At 40.7% G+C, this 15,961-nt stretch overlaps 1 protein-coding gene across 1 annotated transcript; it reads right to left on the reverse strand.

The window, feature by feature from the left end:
• Positions 1-7: 7 nt before the first annotated feature.
• Positions 8-12,609, reverse strand: LOC109476336 (limbic system-associated membrane protein-like). Its single transcript, XM_019777260.1, has 8 exons — positions 12,392-12,609; positions 5,831-6,015; positions 4,443-4,578; positions 3,469-3,744; positions 3,145-3,198; positions 2,349-2,438; positions 1,691-2,004; positions 8-1,023 (listed from the first exon to the last, which is right to left on the reverse strand). The coding sequence occupies exons 1-7, from the start codon at positions 12,453-12,455 to the stop codon at positions 1,697-1,699; spliced, it is 1,113 nt and encodes a 370-aa protein (XP_019632819.1). The 5' UTR covers positions 12,456-12,609; the 3' UTR covers positions 8-1,023; positions 1,691-1,696.
• Positions 12,610-15,961: the final 3,352 nt, after the last annotated feature.

Consider the following 15,961-nt stretch of genomic DNA (forward strand, 5'->3'; position numbering starts at 1 on the left):
CCACTGGTGGATTTTTAATTGTATTTTTACCTTTCTGGCAAGATAGCTGCAACAAGTAATGTCGCATGAGGCAACAACATGATGAAAGCAACAATACAAGATACAAAGTCGTACACTAGCTACCAAATAAGTACAAGAACAATGCCGACATACTCATAAACCTTTCCACATAAACATGTTACATGTAGGCAACATCTGTTAGTTAGTAAAGAACATAATAGCAACCACATAGCATTAACAATAAACCCCAAAACATATTACAAAAGCTTTTACCACCAAAAGTGACTTTATAGCTAATATCAATACATATCTTTTTTAAGCTACTAGTATGCAATCCTGATACAAACAATAGTGGCAAAAGAAATAATTGTGAATATGAGAACAATATTACGTTTCAGCTTAAACAGAAATGAAATACTTCTACACCAACACCCAAACAACTTAAAACTTCTCTAGTTTCATACCCTTCCTCAAAAATATGTGAAACAGACATTCAAAAGGATCTTATCAAAGTTCAAACATTTTTTCTATACTTCAACCCTTCGTTAATACAAGTCCAGAAGGCATCCATGAACAGTTTCATAGGTTTGGTACATGTAATAACAGGATTCCTTTTACACTACCAAAAGTCAGGTCTTTACTTTTGGTTGCCTAAAAAGAACCCTTAATATTTGTCAAGAAGGCACCATCAATCAGTCATTCAGTTCATTATCTATCTATTGTTGGTGTATTGAACTTTACTTCAACAGTTCTTATCCTATAAAATCTGAGCACTTCTGGTGACAGAAATCCTTTTGTCCATAAAACACTAAAAAAAGTTGCCTTTTCTTGATTACCTAACTTTCACAACTACACAGTTCAAAAATGTTAAAAGTGTACAAATAATAGCTGTAAAATCTACTGTCCAGATTTGGCAGCGTTTGAAAACAACCCTGTCTGCGAGAAGACTACACTGTTCTGTTCTGTTCTGTTCTGCTAGCAGCAAATACCCCGACTTCACCAAGGCAAAAACTGGTCAGCCATCTGCAAGGACATAAAGTTTTGCAAAAGTCAGTACAAAATGTAATAAGAAAGAAAAGGTAGCATTTGCAAATCTAACGCATAATAATAATATGGTCTGCTCTGTTAATTCTTACTCAAACACATTCATATATATATGGTAAAACAGGAGTCTAAATCCCTCCTGCTATAAAATTGCAACATGATGTAACCCAACACTAGCTACCATGGTGACAGACATCTGGTTCAGGAAATGGACCTTATTTGTTTTGAGAAGAGGAAGAAGAAGAGGAAGAAGAAACAGAGCAAAAACAGTATGTTAACCTTTGCAATAACAATGTACAAATGAATAGACAAAGCAATGACAGTACAGTACAGATAACTAAAGAGAACTGTTCCCATTTTAGGAACTACAGATAGGGGCTCAAAAGAATGAACAAAAGAACATGTTAATTTGTTGAATCATTCAGGTACAGTTGCAGGTCCGGACCTGTACCTAAACCCGTGTACCTATAACGTTACTTGTACCTGTACCAAGATTTGTATAGGTACACATCTGTAAGTCAGGCTACTGTGTACCTGTACCTGTACCTAAGATTTGTATAGGTACACATCTGTAAGTCAGGCTACTGTGTACCTGTACCTAAGATTTGTTTAGGTAGTACACAGTTGAAGTCAGGCTACTGTGTACCTGTGATCAGGCCTCTTCTGCATTCTTCAGTGGCACCTCCTCCATCTCTCCATTCTTGATGATGGAAGCGTCCTTGTTGTTGTCCTTGTCCTCCGTCTTTTCTGGGGGGTTTTCTGGATCCTTGTTCTTCAGCGGTTCCGCTTCCGTCTCCTCGACCTTGTTGAAGGTCACCACGTCGGGTTTCTTGTTGGGCTGGGGGCCGAATCTCTTGGAGGCACAGTACGCGCCAACTCCGATGGTGAGGAACAACGCCAGGAGGCCTAACACGATACCCACGATAGCGCCACTGCCGAGTCCACCTTTTTGTGGTTTTGCTGAAATCATGGCCAAAACTTGTGTGAATGCAAATTGTATAATATACAATGTATACATAATGATTTGTGCCAACCCCTGCATTATGGTATACATATTAAAGACTGTATAGATATAAGACATTCCTCCAATGATTGTACAACTTCATACCTATCCCAAACTAGCCACCCACACTTGTATTAGTTAGGTTAGCCTTATGAAAGTGTAATATGTACTAATAGATGTCATACTTTGTACACATAGATTCCAAGCTATGCAATATGCATAGAACTTAGAAGACCCAATATACACAACATGTGTTGTATATAGTATCAAAGTACTGTATAAAGTATCAAACAATACCTACCACCTCTGCCTTTTTCCCCAGGCTTGTCACTGGTCTCCATACCACCTGTAGGCTCAGGTTCAGCACTAGGGGCAGGTGTGGGGGCATCAGCTGGAGAATATCAAACAATGGTTGGATGTAAGATGTGCAAAGGTTAGGTGTGACCATCATTCAATGTGAATTGAAATAGATCATCAGTAATCCCAGAGGTACATGTACCCATAGTTCAGAGGTTTGAGACATTGTTGAGAAGGCCTCAATAACACCATTTTTTAGTCTTAGGCCATGTTGATTTGATTATATGGATGACATCCGCGCGCGCATGAATTTTCGGCCGTTTCCAAAAAAAAAAGTTTTCAACCATACTGTAAATCGTGCAAAACAGTTACTACATGAGCAAAAATATACCATAAGTTGCAAGGAAAAGATTTAGAAACGATACCAATGTCGTAGAATGCCAAAATCAAAGGAAAACAGACAAAAATGTAAAGAAATGAATTCGAAGAGTAGATTATTCGCCATAACATATTCTGTGCCATTTGTTCAACCTTCATGACCACGTAGATTTCATAGTGAAAGCAACTTTTTTTTTTGCCAAACTTTTTTTTATTCGCACGCGCGCATCAGTTTTGGGGTTCCCAGAGGATGTCATCCATATAATCAAATCAATATGGCCTTAGGGTACACGACAGGATTATGAAAGTTGATTTTAGCAGTTGATAAAGTCCATAAAGTGGGTTTGTGAATGAGCTTGATACATGCAATGATCGATGATATGTCTAAAATAATTGGGAACTATTGGGGCTCCTGTACTCACTTATTTTCATGGTCACATTCGGTGTTGGTGTGGTGGGGGCAGGAGTCGTAGGGTCTGAAATAATAAATAAAACATTTGTTAAAATCAAAAGTGAAACGGCAAAAACCAGAGACAAGAAGAAATTGCATACTTCGTTAGGTAGACACAGGTAGGCAAAAGCTGGGACGTGTGCCTAATAAACAAAAGAAGGGCTGACATTCTGATGTCGATTATTTTTCTATTGTCCCGAAAATGTCCCAAACTGTCCTTTTAGTTGTCCCAGCCTAAATTTTAGTGGTCACTGGCCGTCGGGACACCGTTAATTTCGAGCCCTGCTGTACTTACATGAAACAGCAACAGCGATGTCTTGCGTTGGCGCCACCCCAACGCCATTGTCGGCAGTACACGTGTAAGCTCCCGTCGCGGTGCGTGAAATGTTGGTGAAGGTGAGAGTTCCCGCCGCTGCGTCTGCCACGGCCGCGCCGAGAGGGCCTCCATCGCTTCTCGACCAGGAGAAATTTGGAGCTGGGACGCCGTCAGCGGCACAGGTCAGGGTTAGGTCATCACCCTCTTTTACATTAGGGTCAGGGGAGGCTGACATTCCAGTTATGGTAGGCTGGTCTGTAGAAAGAAGTTAAAATGTAAAAGAGCCTTCTCACATCAAGTGACGCATAGGGCGGTGCCCATCTCCTTTTTCAATAGCCCTTGGGCCACACAGCAGTGCTATCACTACAGCAGGGGGCTAGTCCGCTGGTAGTGGTGTGTGTTTAACTCCCATACTCTTTCCCAAATCACTGTGCTAAGCAGAGAGAGCAGACACACTCACTGTCCGGTTTATCGTCTGTATGTACCATTTTTCAGGTCTTTGGTATAACTCGGCCGTGGATCGAACTCACGATCTACCGAATGCAAGGCGAGCACTCTACCCACTTGGCCATTGCACTGGTTTGTAGGAAGAAGGGCAGAACAGAAATGAAGGGGAACAAGTTTATGTATTTGATCACAACATTGTAGCCCACAGCTTAATTGCGGTGTACTACACAATACAAAGTAGAAGCCTCGAGAGAAAACAATAGCTCAGTGGACATCTAAAAAGAATGAATTCTACATATAGGATTATAGACTAGAAGTATAGAATGGCATTTTTTGATTTTAAACTAATTCTTTTCCATCATATCTACATGCTCAAAATCGTACTGGTTTGTCAAAATGTGATGTATCTGAGCTTGAATTCAATACCATCAATGACATCTGAAAAATCTTTTACAGGTTCGAGTGATCAACAATGATAAAATAAAGATATAAACTCTAAAACTCACAGTTCACTATGAGGGTTGCACCAGAATTCAACGAGGTCCCGTCGTCATAGCTGGCCTGGAACTCATATCCACCTGCGTCTGCTTTCTCCACATTCAGGATTTTCAGCGTTGCGACCCCTTCAATCTCAAATTTTCCCTGGAATTGTGTAAATAATGGCAGTTTATACGCACGCAGTATACTGTAATTCACTTCGTGGTAGCAACAGTTTGCAGTCTGAGAAAAATGGCGGCAGGTAGTGCTGCGTACGTAAACCCACATTTAGGTTCAGGTCTGGATTCAAGTCCAGGGGTTTAGGTTCAGTCCCGGATTTGCAAGTTCGAACCTAAACCCATGGCAAATACAAAATTGCATGTTGGCAACCTTACAATGTTGTCTGGGTAAAATTTTGGCCACATAACATGGCACTTGACAATGCCCGATGGCAATGTTTTTATTCATTTTGCAGCAAAGTTTTTGCAATCTACAGAAGGTTTTAGGTGGTTTGGAAAGAAAAGGGGTATGTGAAATGGTCTTTTATGGTAACAAGTCCAGACTCGGTTCTTGACTTTTAGGTTTTTTTGGACTTGAACCTAAACATTCTTACAAGTCTGGATCCAAGTCCAGTGAACCGGTACACAGCACTAGCGGCAGGTGCAGAAAAAAGAAAGTTGGCAAATTGTTTCTTGACGGTAATACAGGGGTTTTTCTAGAAAAAATTAGCAAGAGGGAGCAGATTGCAAGCATGGCAAGGAACAAGGCGACCAAGGGGGATTTTTTAATAAGAGTAACACAGTTTGTAATGCTAGAATGCACTGTTGCATTGTTTTTACATCTTTACTGGAAAAAGATCATTTTGAGAATTAGACTAAATGGTGTGTAAGTAGCCACATAGGGTTCAATTTGAAAATTGGTATGAGGGAGCTGGCTGGTTACATGAGGGAGCAGCTCCCTTATTCCCCTGTTTAGAAAAACCCCTGGTAATAAGTTCGCAGCATAAAGTGGCTGCGCAAACTGTGAACATAAAAAAACTTATTACAGTATAAGAGTCTAGAACTGCATGGATGTTGTGTGGACTGAGTTCGCAGTATTCAATGGATAACAAAAGTTCTTTGCACAACCAAGAGATATTTGTCTGTTAATACTTTGGAAGTACTGACTGCAGTTCTATTTCCCACTGCTAGGTGGTGCTGCAGTGGGAAGAATGCAGTCCCAGACCTTACTAAGCTAGTATCCCCCCTCACAGTTCAGGACTAGAGTAGATTTTTTTGTTGGCAAGCAAATGTCCCTGACTTCTATCTAGGGTCCCTGACGTCTGAAGTCTAGAGTCGGCAGTTTTTAGAGAAACAGAAAACTCTAGGCCTAGGCCTAACTAACGACCAATGACTTAAAACTTAAACATAGAACTGACCTCATAGCCAGGAAAAGGTGCTGCCTCCTGCCCGGCTTGCCGTTGGATCAGTCCAGCGCTGGGCAGCTTTCTCCAGAGCTCGAACAACTGCGAGGCGCCGTCGTCGTTCAACTGCCATTCCAGCCGCGCCGTCCCGCCGACTTCCACGGTCACGTTCCCGGGTTCGCTGGTGAAGGAGGGGGCCGCTGTGGAAAAACAAAACCAGTTCATGAGTCGTATCCAAAGACCCGTTTTAATTATACGTAGAGCCAAATTGGCAAATTGAAGGTTTGACTATACATACTCAAAGAACCCACCGCACTTATCGAAAAGAGTAGGGGATCTTCCCGGTGTGAGTGGTTCAAAACCTTACAGTCCAGTCTTACGCAGCTTGTACATGTACGCACATGTACAAAACTGGTGTGTTACGCCTAAAGGCGGTTTACCGGTTATGCGAAACAAACAAACAAGCAAAAACTCGACTTGTACTAGTACTACTGTATTACTAAGGAAACCAAAAATTCAGCCTGCTATAGACCGCAAGAGTGATTGGCAACTGTAAATCCTTTAATTCTGTGGGAACCTACCGGTAGTTTCATGAAATTTAGTTAAGTAGACCTCACAAGTGTATCAGTATAAGCTCCTTACGTGGGAATTTTGGTAGAGAATCCTATAAAATTAAGTCGGTACATTTTAGGGGCACAAAAACAACTTTTCTCTGGAGTAACAAATCCTTCCTCTATCCTGGTACACAAAGACTCATTTTGTCATCAGTGACTCCGAGTGATCCCGGATTTGCAAAGGCAATCATGTGACAGAAACTCGGGGGTAAAACATCAACAGTGCTATTTACACAGCAAAAAATGTAGGCTTCTTTTGCCTCAAGCAATTCATACTTTTGTTTGTCACTGTTTCGCAGAACGCAATGAAATGTAGTTGTGTGAGAATAACAAGATATGTACAAGTACATGTACCTGATGCATGAAAATGTATGTTTCTTTTGCTTGTAAGGAAATCCAAATTTTGACTGATTTGGGCTTAAAACACGCATTAAAACACAAATGTAGGTGTGCAAGTGGGAATAACTTTGTTTTTTTTAAATTTCAAGCCAGATTATACCTGACATTGTTTCAGATGCAAAAATCAGAATTAATTTAACTGTTTTACCTCTTTTATACATTAGCATATGTACCTGCTTTGTGTTTACATTGCAAAAAGTATGAAAGTGTTAACCTACATATGTACTCATGAAATTATATAATATGCATGTCAAATTTCTTGAATGAAATACCAGGCTTTTAATTTAAGTTTGAACTCGGAACTGAAATTCTACAAATTGCTTAGCCTTAGGAATAGTACAGAGAACTGTAAGACACCCAATCAACATGCTTAATGGACTAGCCCCAAGTCTTAGGGTTTACACACCAACCAACGGCAAAGGTTAGGAATGTTTGTTCATAAAGGTGGAACGTTAAATCATTTAACATGGACTCCCACAGTAATCTCCAAGCAGATCCCTATCGGTGGCAAAAAAGACAGTATCAAATTGGCCAGGCAGTATCCATTAGCCCGAGAAGCTCCATTAGCCACCGACGGGTAGGGATCAGGACAAAAAAAAACGGCCATATATAAAAAGGTAACGATCATTCCCCACAACCTCTGCTTGGAGAGTACTCCCACAGGGGAACAGTTGGCTGCTTCAGGTGGGGGGGGGGCAGGTATGCCAAGGCCAAACAGTTCGAAGTTTGTCAACTAATGAACTACAATAAAGTACATGTTTCTTGTACATGTAACGTTAGTATTGAAAACTGTGGTCATTCAAGCGTGTTGGGTTCTTTAACTCACAGCCTGCTATATTTGAATGCACAAACTTCATGGTAACTGTCTTCCAGTCACCAAAAGATCTGCTTGGATACTTGCAAGTCATATTTAGAGTTAGACCAGGTCTCTAGCCAGCTCAAAGTCTTTTCCATCAGTACAGGTTCATGATCGGACCTGGGGGAAGAGTGTTCACAATCTCAGGGGTCCAGGGACAAATTTTTTCTTTTCAATTTCTCACAATTTCAGAGGTAAACTACGGGGGTTGTTGTTGGTCCTTTATTTGGATGTGTTATATTTTTACCTAAGATTTTTTTGTCATTGTCACATGTCGCAAAATTCGGAAAAACAGCCATTTTGGATAATTTTGACCCGCAAAATCCCACACCACGGGTGGCCAGAAACCCACGTCTAGAAAGAGAAACTTTTTGGTGGCCAAGGGTTTCAAGGGGTTTCTGAGTGGTAAACTGTTTCTAGTCTAAAGTGAGCCTAAGGTCCACTTTACACTCGTAAAAAATTGTGTTTTGAAAAAACGTTTTAGAAAAAACGCGTTCCAGATCGTGTGTAAAGAGAATTTTTTTTAAAGCCTGGGGGTCGCACGTTCTATTGTCTGTTAGAACAGCTGTTACTCCCCACGTGGGACCACCTGTGACCCAAATTAACACCCCCCCCCCCAGGCAACATTCCCTCAATTGTGCCGCATAATGACACCTCCTTATTAAACCAAACTGCCTCCATTGTAAATAGCTGCTCAAGCTTTCAGCCAGGAAGACAGATAGATGACACTTTGACAGAAACAGGATTGAAAAAAGATTGATGGGGAAAATCGCATATTTCAAGTATCTAAGATATTCTTCTAAATCTTTTACAGATTAAGCAGCTTTGAAGCATCAGCTTTTCTGTAGATGTATAGATTTTTTTTATGAAGAAAACTATAAATTTGCTGCAATGATTATGGATCATTACGAAAGGTGTTTTATTCAAGAAAACTTTTGGGGGGTCTCCATGTAATGTAACACCCTATGCAGACTATTTGAATTGAAATTCTTTCCCCCCATACAGACTCTCAAAAACGATAATCAAAAATGATTGACCATACAGGTACTTCCAGGTATACATGTAATTAGTGGCTCTGTCTCATGGGACAAAACTAGACAAGAAGATGGCAATGATTATAGTCCCTTTGCCCCTCCCTTATTAGTCATTACAGGTATTCAGCTGTATTCCTCCATTTATTATGGTTATAAAAGGCTTCCAGGTACTAGTATAGGAACTGGCCTGTGATTTACATATTGAGATTTTGTATGTACTAGTAATAGTAGTATTAGTCATACCCTAATTTTTGTCTGTTAGTCATGCCAGAAACACTACAATTAGATTTACATATAAAAACAGGTGGATAAGCTGAGAGCCATTTTACCATTTGAGGTCTACTTGGTACCATGGAGGTAGAAAAATCTCTCTTCTACCTCCATGCTGGTACTAGTATTTTGAAAGCAATTGGTAAAGAAAAAAAAATTGACAATTGCTATCATGAAGAATATACTTGCTGTGGACTAACCAAATACTTGCTACATTTGTGATACCCACCCCCAGATTTTAATGGAACAACCCTAGATTACTCTCCAAGCAAAAGTTTGAGTTTGGGGTTATTTTTGGCGTGTTTTTAGGTTGTTTTTTTATCAGGGGTTCTCTTTTGCACTGGAATTTTTTTTTTTCACCCAACAACAAAAAAAAAAACCAGTGCAAAAAAGAGACCCCGATAAATGAACATAAAAACATCTCAAATATAACCCCAAACCTCTACTTGGAGAGAACCCTAGATATCATTGAGTACTTGACAAGCTCCAGACAGTCATGTGAGTTACTCTTTGTTTGGCGACACAACATGTCTTGACCTTTTACATCAAGTTGTTGCTGAATTTTTCATTTTGAGTAAACATCGTGGAAGGATTGCTTCAAAGTTCAAGGGGAGGGTCACTAATTATCCAAGGGAGGGGTAACCATTTTCAATCCTAGTACGTTGGCTGAGAATTTATGAGTAATTGGCCAGTTGAGTTTGGTCACGGTATACTTGTACTTGACAGCACCAGAGGACCCTTACAAGGGGTTATTCTAGCCAAACATTCTAGCCAAATATTTCGGCGAATTCTAGACTACAATCCATGACCACTTACGTGACTTAGAAAGGCTAGGTGCAGCTCTATGCCAATGGGAAAAACTTACTCCAGTGCTAAACTATTTTTTTCAGTGCCAAATTCATTCCTCGGAAACTTACTGTGAGAAACTTAAACAAAAGAAATTAAGAATGGTTGTAATTCAATATTTGCAACCTAAAAACAAGCTCCAATCAACAATTGCTTAAAAGTTAAAGAAAGTTCAAGAAGAGGGAGGGAGGAATGAGTGAAAAAATATGCTAAAAACTTAACATGTTACGATACATACATCTGTAAGTCACTCAAAGACTAGTTTTCTACAACATTCTATTCTAACATGTTACTGCTAGTCAAACCTACCATAGTACCAACTTGTTATTTCTTGTGAAGTTTAATACATGTACATGTACTTTTTATCAGTCACAATCTCTTTTGACTGTCCCCCCAGAAATCCTTTAGAAAAAAAACTTACATGGTTCTTTCTACTAAATTCTAGTCTTGAGGTCATTTAAGTAAATACTCAAGTGGTTACACGATTCCTCATGTACACACTGAACACACAAAGACTAGGCAACCCAATCCCTCGTTTCCACTTCAAGTTTGTAAGGCTTGTAAACAATTAGTTCTACTTCAAGTGATACGCTTACATACACCTTGAGTTCTTCTTAACCATCTAAACCTCTTTGGTTCTTCCATAAATCCTTGTCTTGTACCTTGTAATGCTTGAAAACAAATAACTCTGCTTAGTGATGGCTTTAAACATGGAGGTACTGATTTTTCTACCTCTATCAGGGGTGTCAGTGTATACAGTGCAATTTTACGGAATACAGTGCAATTGTATTTAATTAGCATACAGTCCAATTTTACAGAATAAAGTGCAATCGTATTAGTATACAGTGCAATTTTACTAGTAAAATTGCACTGTATGCTAGTAAAATTGCACTGTATTCCATAAAATTGCACTGTACATTGTATACTAATGCCATTGTATTCTGTAAAATTTCACTGTATAGTAGTAAAATTTCACTGTATTCTGTAAAATTGCACTGTATTCCACTATGGCACCCCTGTCCATGCTTTAATTCATCAAGGAGGTTTAATCTTAAACCTCTACTCTAGGTTACAAAGAAACACACTGAGTTCTTCCAAGGATGTTTAGATTCCTTAGTTCTTCCATAAATCCTTGTCTTGTATCAAAATGTGAATCAGGTGCCAGTTGTCTTCTGAATTTAGTATGTGCATTATTCATGACATCCTGACATAAGAATTTACATTTTATATAATTCTCGAGGGGTTCTGAAATCCTTTGGGGTTGTTGAAATTAGGACAGGTGATTTTTGAATTAATATTTGCATGGAAAAATTAATTCTTGCATGGAAAGTTAAAAAATGAAAAATTATACAGCCTTTTAAGCACATTAAAAATCTGACTTCATTCAATCATCGGTTTGGCCATAAAATTCTTTATGTTATTTTTTTTAGTATTCAAAGAAATATCTTTTCAAGACTTCATTTTAAAAACTCAAAAGTAGAAAAATATAATGCAGAACACTTAATTTTGTACAAAAACAATTTAAGTAAGAAAGGAAAAAAAACAAACCATTTTATCCATAATACTTTATCAACATTTTTACACATTTCCATGACAGCTGAAGAATTTCTGTCTTTACTTCTCCATTAGATCGGAACAAAAACAAGACAGCAAAGACTGGAATGTGAAACATGGGCAACCGAAAAGAAAAACAATCCCAAGCATCCGTGATATGAGTCACTCCTGCACTTTCTGTAAACATCACATTTTTGTGGGCTTCTCTTCTAAGCTAACAAAAGCAGTTCATGCATTTTCACATTCAATTTTACACATCCATTGATGGCAAACACCAAACGAAATTCAAAAGGGCCCATCAAGGTCTTGTTGCATGTTTTATTCCCTTGTGTTGGCTACAATCCAAACAGTGCAACAAAAGACTGAGGGAGAAAGAAAAGGTAGTTCCTTTGGGACATTAATTTGAAGGATTGCGGTAAAAAGGAATGGCCAAGTACACGTGACGATACACAGACTTGGCGCTTAAAAATTTGGGTCGCTTTGCCTGAGGGTATAGCCTTGGGGCCGGCCCGGTTAGGCTCCAACCTTCAGACTCCGGTAGCCTTGTTCTGAACTCATAATATAGATACCATCCTGTTATTCATGCGTAACAATATAAGGCGACATAATCTAGGCCATGGCGGTGTTCAGACTACACCAGGGGAGAGACTATCAGAGAGAAGAAACCTCACAAAACGGCCGGTACCGAGGCTAGCGCCTGAGACATTGACACATGTACATAATTTTCTGTCACGTTACAAACCAGCTGGACAGAAATGTTACATTCCGTCTGGCCACAAAACGTACGTGTTTTACAGACATAGACTGGATTTTCTGACCCTGACTGAAGCCTCCATACTGAAACGACATGTTAGCATATGTTTTCCACCGGATCCGCCGGTTTTGACAGCGAATCAAATTCAAAATCCCTCCCCCACGCTAGCCGAAAAACATGTTTCGCTTCCAGAAAAACACGCCACGCCCACACACACTAAATCTCTGAAAAACTCAACCGCACACTTACCTAAACCTCCGCCGAAAAAACACGCCAGAACCACGCACAATTCAGCAAACCGGGCGCCTGCCATGTTGAGTAGTCGTCAGCTCGATGTTTCGCCTTCTGTTCGACACAAAACCTGGCGGGGAGTTCTTTGTTCTCGGCCGTCTGGCGTGGTGGTGCTCTGGGCGGAAGGCGCGCTCGGTCTGAGCTGTTAGCGCATCGCCTGAGGGGCAGACAGCCGTGTAGATACACCTGGTTACACCGCTGATAGCAATCGCACAATCTCCCCAACAGGTGAGGGCAACGATCTCATGAAATATATTTAAAAACAACAAGCAGAATTTAAATTCTTTTTACAAAGTGATTAAAAGTGATGCTTGAAGCTAATGCTTGAATAAGGAAAGTGTTGTTTTTGTAAGGACTAGCTTTTTCTGTAGCCTGAAAAGTTGGCCTGTAAATACTAGTAATGTATTCAGAAACACGCTCTCATAATTGTTGGGCGATTGAGGATGTTGTCGTTGTTTTAATTGTCCTGTTATGGCACCCCTAGGGGAGTGTGAACTGCATATTAATTAGCTAATTATCCATTTTTCGCATTTCCGGACAGGCGCCCCCGCTAATTGTTCAGGCCTGGCATAGCCTGGCGCAGTCACTCAGGATGACAGAAACGCATCACTGTGGAATGTTCCAGGCTAGTGCGACAAGTGCAAGTTATGAATATTGGGGAAAATGAAGTTTTTTGAGCAGTCTGGAAACGTTGATTTCTTACTTGGCAATCCATCCATCCATCCATCCATCCATCCATCCATCCATCCATCCATCCATCCATCCATCCATCCATCCATCCATCCATCCATCCATCCACCCATTCATCAATTCTTTCTTTCTTTCTTTCTTTCTTTCTTTCTTTCTTTCTTTCTTTCTTTCTTTCTTTCTTTCTTTCTTTCTTTCTTTCTTTCTTTCATTTTGATTCCAAGGAGATCAAAGGTTCATTTCACGTAATTTCTCAATTTCCTTGGTGATTACGTAACCGATGACGTCACTCTGCCAGTCCTCCTACGCTGTCCTTTCACCGCTTTGGAATTCGTTTAATCCAAAACTTTCCAGTCGCTGCGCAAAGTAATGCCACCAGGGCCATTCAGTTTAGGCCTTTAGTGGGGTGCGTGTTAGAATTCGATCCCTTTTTATTGTCGATTTCCCTGTCCTTATAGTAAATCATTTGGCGTGTTATTTCAGGTGATGATGTTAATGTGGGAATGTGATCTCCAAGCAGACAATACGGTGGCAAGGCAGTCTACCAGGCTTCGGGAGGCGGCTTGGAAGCCTTGGAAGAGTAGAAACTAGCCATTATAATAGAGAGATACATGCCGAGGGAGTTGGTTTGTGTATCGATGCTCTCGCAATATTCAAAGAAATGGCTGCTAGAGGGTTAGTGTTTTAATACGACAACAACTAAGCGCAGTACCGTGACAGACAGACACGCGATTTTTACCTTCGCCAAGAAGGTTATGTTTTCAGTAGCGTTTGTCTGTGTGTGTGTGTGTGTGTAATTTAGCAAGATAACTCAAGAAGCAGTGGATGAATTGGAATGAAACTTGGTAGGTGGGTAGGTCTTCATGAGACCTAGAAATGATTAGATTTTGGGTCCCCTGGCGGCTTTCCTAGGTACTGCAGCTGAACTTCCGGTTTTGATATCTCATGTTCTGGACATGCTAGGGTCACGAATTTTGGTTGGTAGATAGCTCTTGTGGTAGGGAAGAAGTGACATGAGATTGGGTCCCCTAGCGCCTTGTTCTGGAACTGCAGGAGCATTTGTTGAAAAAAAATTTGAAGGACGATAACTCAAGATCCGGTTGACGTATTGTCGTGATTTTTGGCATGTATGTAGTTGAAGTGATGCTTGACATAATCAGATGGCAATTATGCAAATCAGGAGCTAATTTGCATAATTAATGAGGAAATTCTATAAATCTGCTTTGTTCGATAATAGAACTATGAAACACTTGTGACATCTACTTGAGAACGAGAAAAACATCTGAGGATATAGATTATGTAAATGAGAACCTAATTTGCATAATTAATGGCAAATTCTTATAATTCCATAGTTGTCACTGCTGCACCCAATTTCATACTTGCCACATTTGGAAGTGAAGTGAAGTGAAGATCAATAAACATAATTTATTCAAATCATGACCTCATTTGCATAATTTATGAGGAAGTGCTATAATAGCCTTTTTGTTATGATAAGGCTGTCATTGGATGGAGAATATGATCAACTGATATAATCCATGCAAATGAGGCTCTTATTTACAAAATAAATGATTAAAATTGTATAATTTGTCACCCGCAAGAGTTAACACCATTTGGCGAAGGTATGAGATCGTGGAACTCTTGTTACAGGTGTTGTTAGAAACACCACAGCTGGTTCTCTGAGCCTCAAGTTAAGGGACGATTCGCTAATAGCTTAGTCTGGGTTCAATGGTTTCTCTACTTTCTGAGAAAAGTAGGAATTAGGATGAATATTGTCTAGTCAATAGATGTGTAATTATCTATTTCTAGGGAAATGTGTAGAAAATTCGACATTTAGAGGCAGTTGGTGTTGAAATCTGCATGAATTAATATTGTCTCGTAGCGACAAAAAAATCACGGTATGCGGTACCTGGTGTCGAAATCGTCATGGATCAAAAGCGCCCCATGGCGGCGAAACAAAATCACTGCAGTGATAGAGCAACCATTACGGTGCAGTCCCGCACTGAACTGCTAGAGGCCGCTTTTGATCCATGCACGTGCAAGCCGTAACTTGACCATATATATTCCATATATATGCACCCCCGTTTATACTTCCGGCCCTGCCAGGTAGGAATGGGGTCCCGGTATTGGTCGATTTCGCGCGCTCCACTAGCGCTCATAAAGGCGACGACCGTTCATAAAGGCGACGACCGCTCTGAGAAAAGGCGACGACCGTTCATAAAGGCGACGACCGTTCATAAAGGCGACGACCGCTCTGAGAAAAGGCGACGACCGTTCATAAAGGCGACGACCGTTCATAAAGGCGACGACCGCTCTGAGAAAAGGCGACGACCGTTCATAAAGGCGACGACCGCAATACGAGACGGAAATTTGCTACGGCGAAAAAGTACAGGGTACGCACCCCGACCAATCTAATCTGGACATTGCTCCGAAATTGGTACATTCCTCACAAAATCGGACATTCCTCCAGGTTTGAGCGTACACTCCTCCAGGTGAGCGGACGTTCCTCCAGTTTTGAGCGTACATTCCTCCAAAATCGGTACACTTCTCCGCGTGATTGAGCGTACATTCCTCCAGTTTTGAGCGTACATTCCTCCAAAATCGGTACACTTCTCCGCGTGATCGGTACACTTCTCTACGTATCCACGCGGAGAAGTGAGAACGGCCAAGGTACGGCCTAGGTACGGCCTAGGAACGGCCTAAGAACGGCCAAGGAATGGCCTAGGAACGGCCTAGGAACGGCCTAGGAACGGCCTAGGAACGGCCAAGGAACGGCCTAGGAACGGCCAAGGAACGGCCAAGTTCGCCATCACCGTCTGACAATCCGCCGTCTAGACGCGGTTC

The sequence above is a fragment of the Branchiostoma belcheri genome, unplaced genomic scaffold (genome assembly GCF_001625305.1).
Source record: "Branchiostoma belcheri isolate BF01 breed outbred unplaced genomic scaffold, Haploidv18h27 scaffold37, whole genome shotgun sequence".
Lineage (NCBI taxonomy): Eukaryota > Metazoa > Chordata > Leptocardii > Amphioxiformes > Branchiostomatidae > Branchiostoma > Branchiostoma belcheri.

Excerpts from the sequence above, each read along its gene's own strand:
- LOC109476336 (XM_019777260.1), bottom strand. The coding sequence starts at position 12,455 with ATGGCAGGCGCCCGGTTTGCTGAATTGTGCGTGGTTCTGGCGTGTTTT. Across the intron at positions 6,016-12,391 it reads TTTTTTCGGCGGAGGTTTAG|CGGCCCCCTCCTTCACCAGC; the intron begins GTAAGTGTGCGG and ends GTTTTTCCACAG. Across the intron at positions 4,579-5,830 it reads CACCTTTTCCTGGCTATGAG|GGAAAATTTGAGATTGAAGG; the intron begins GTCAGTTCTATG and ends ACACAATTCCAG.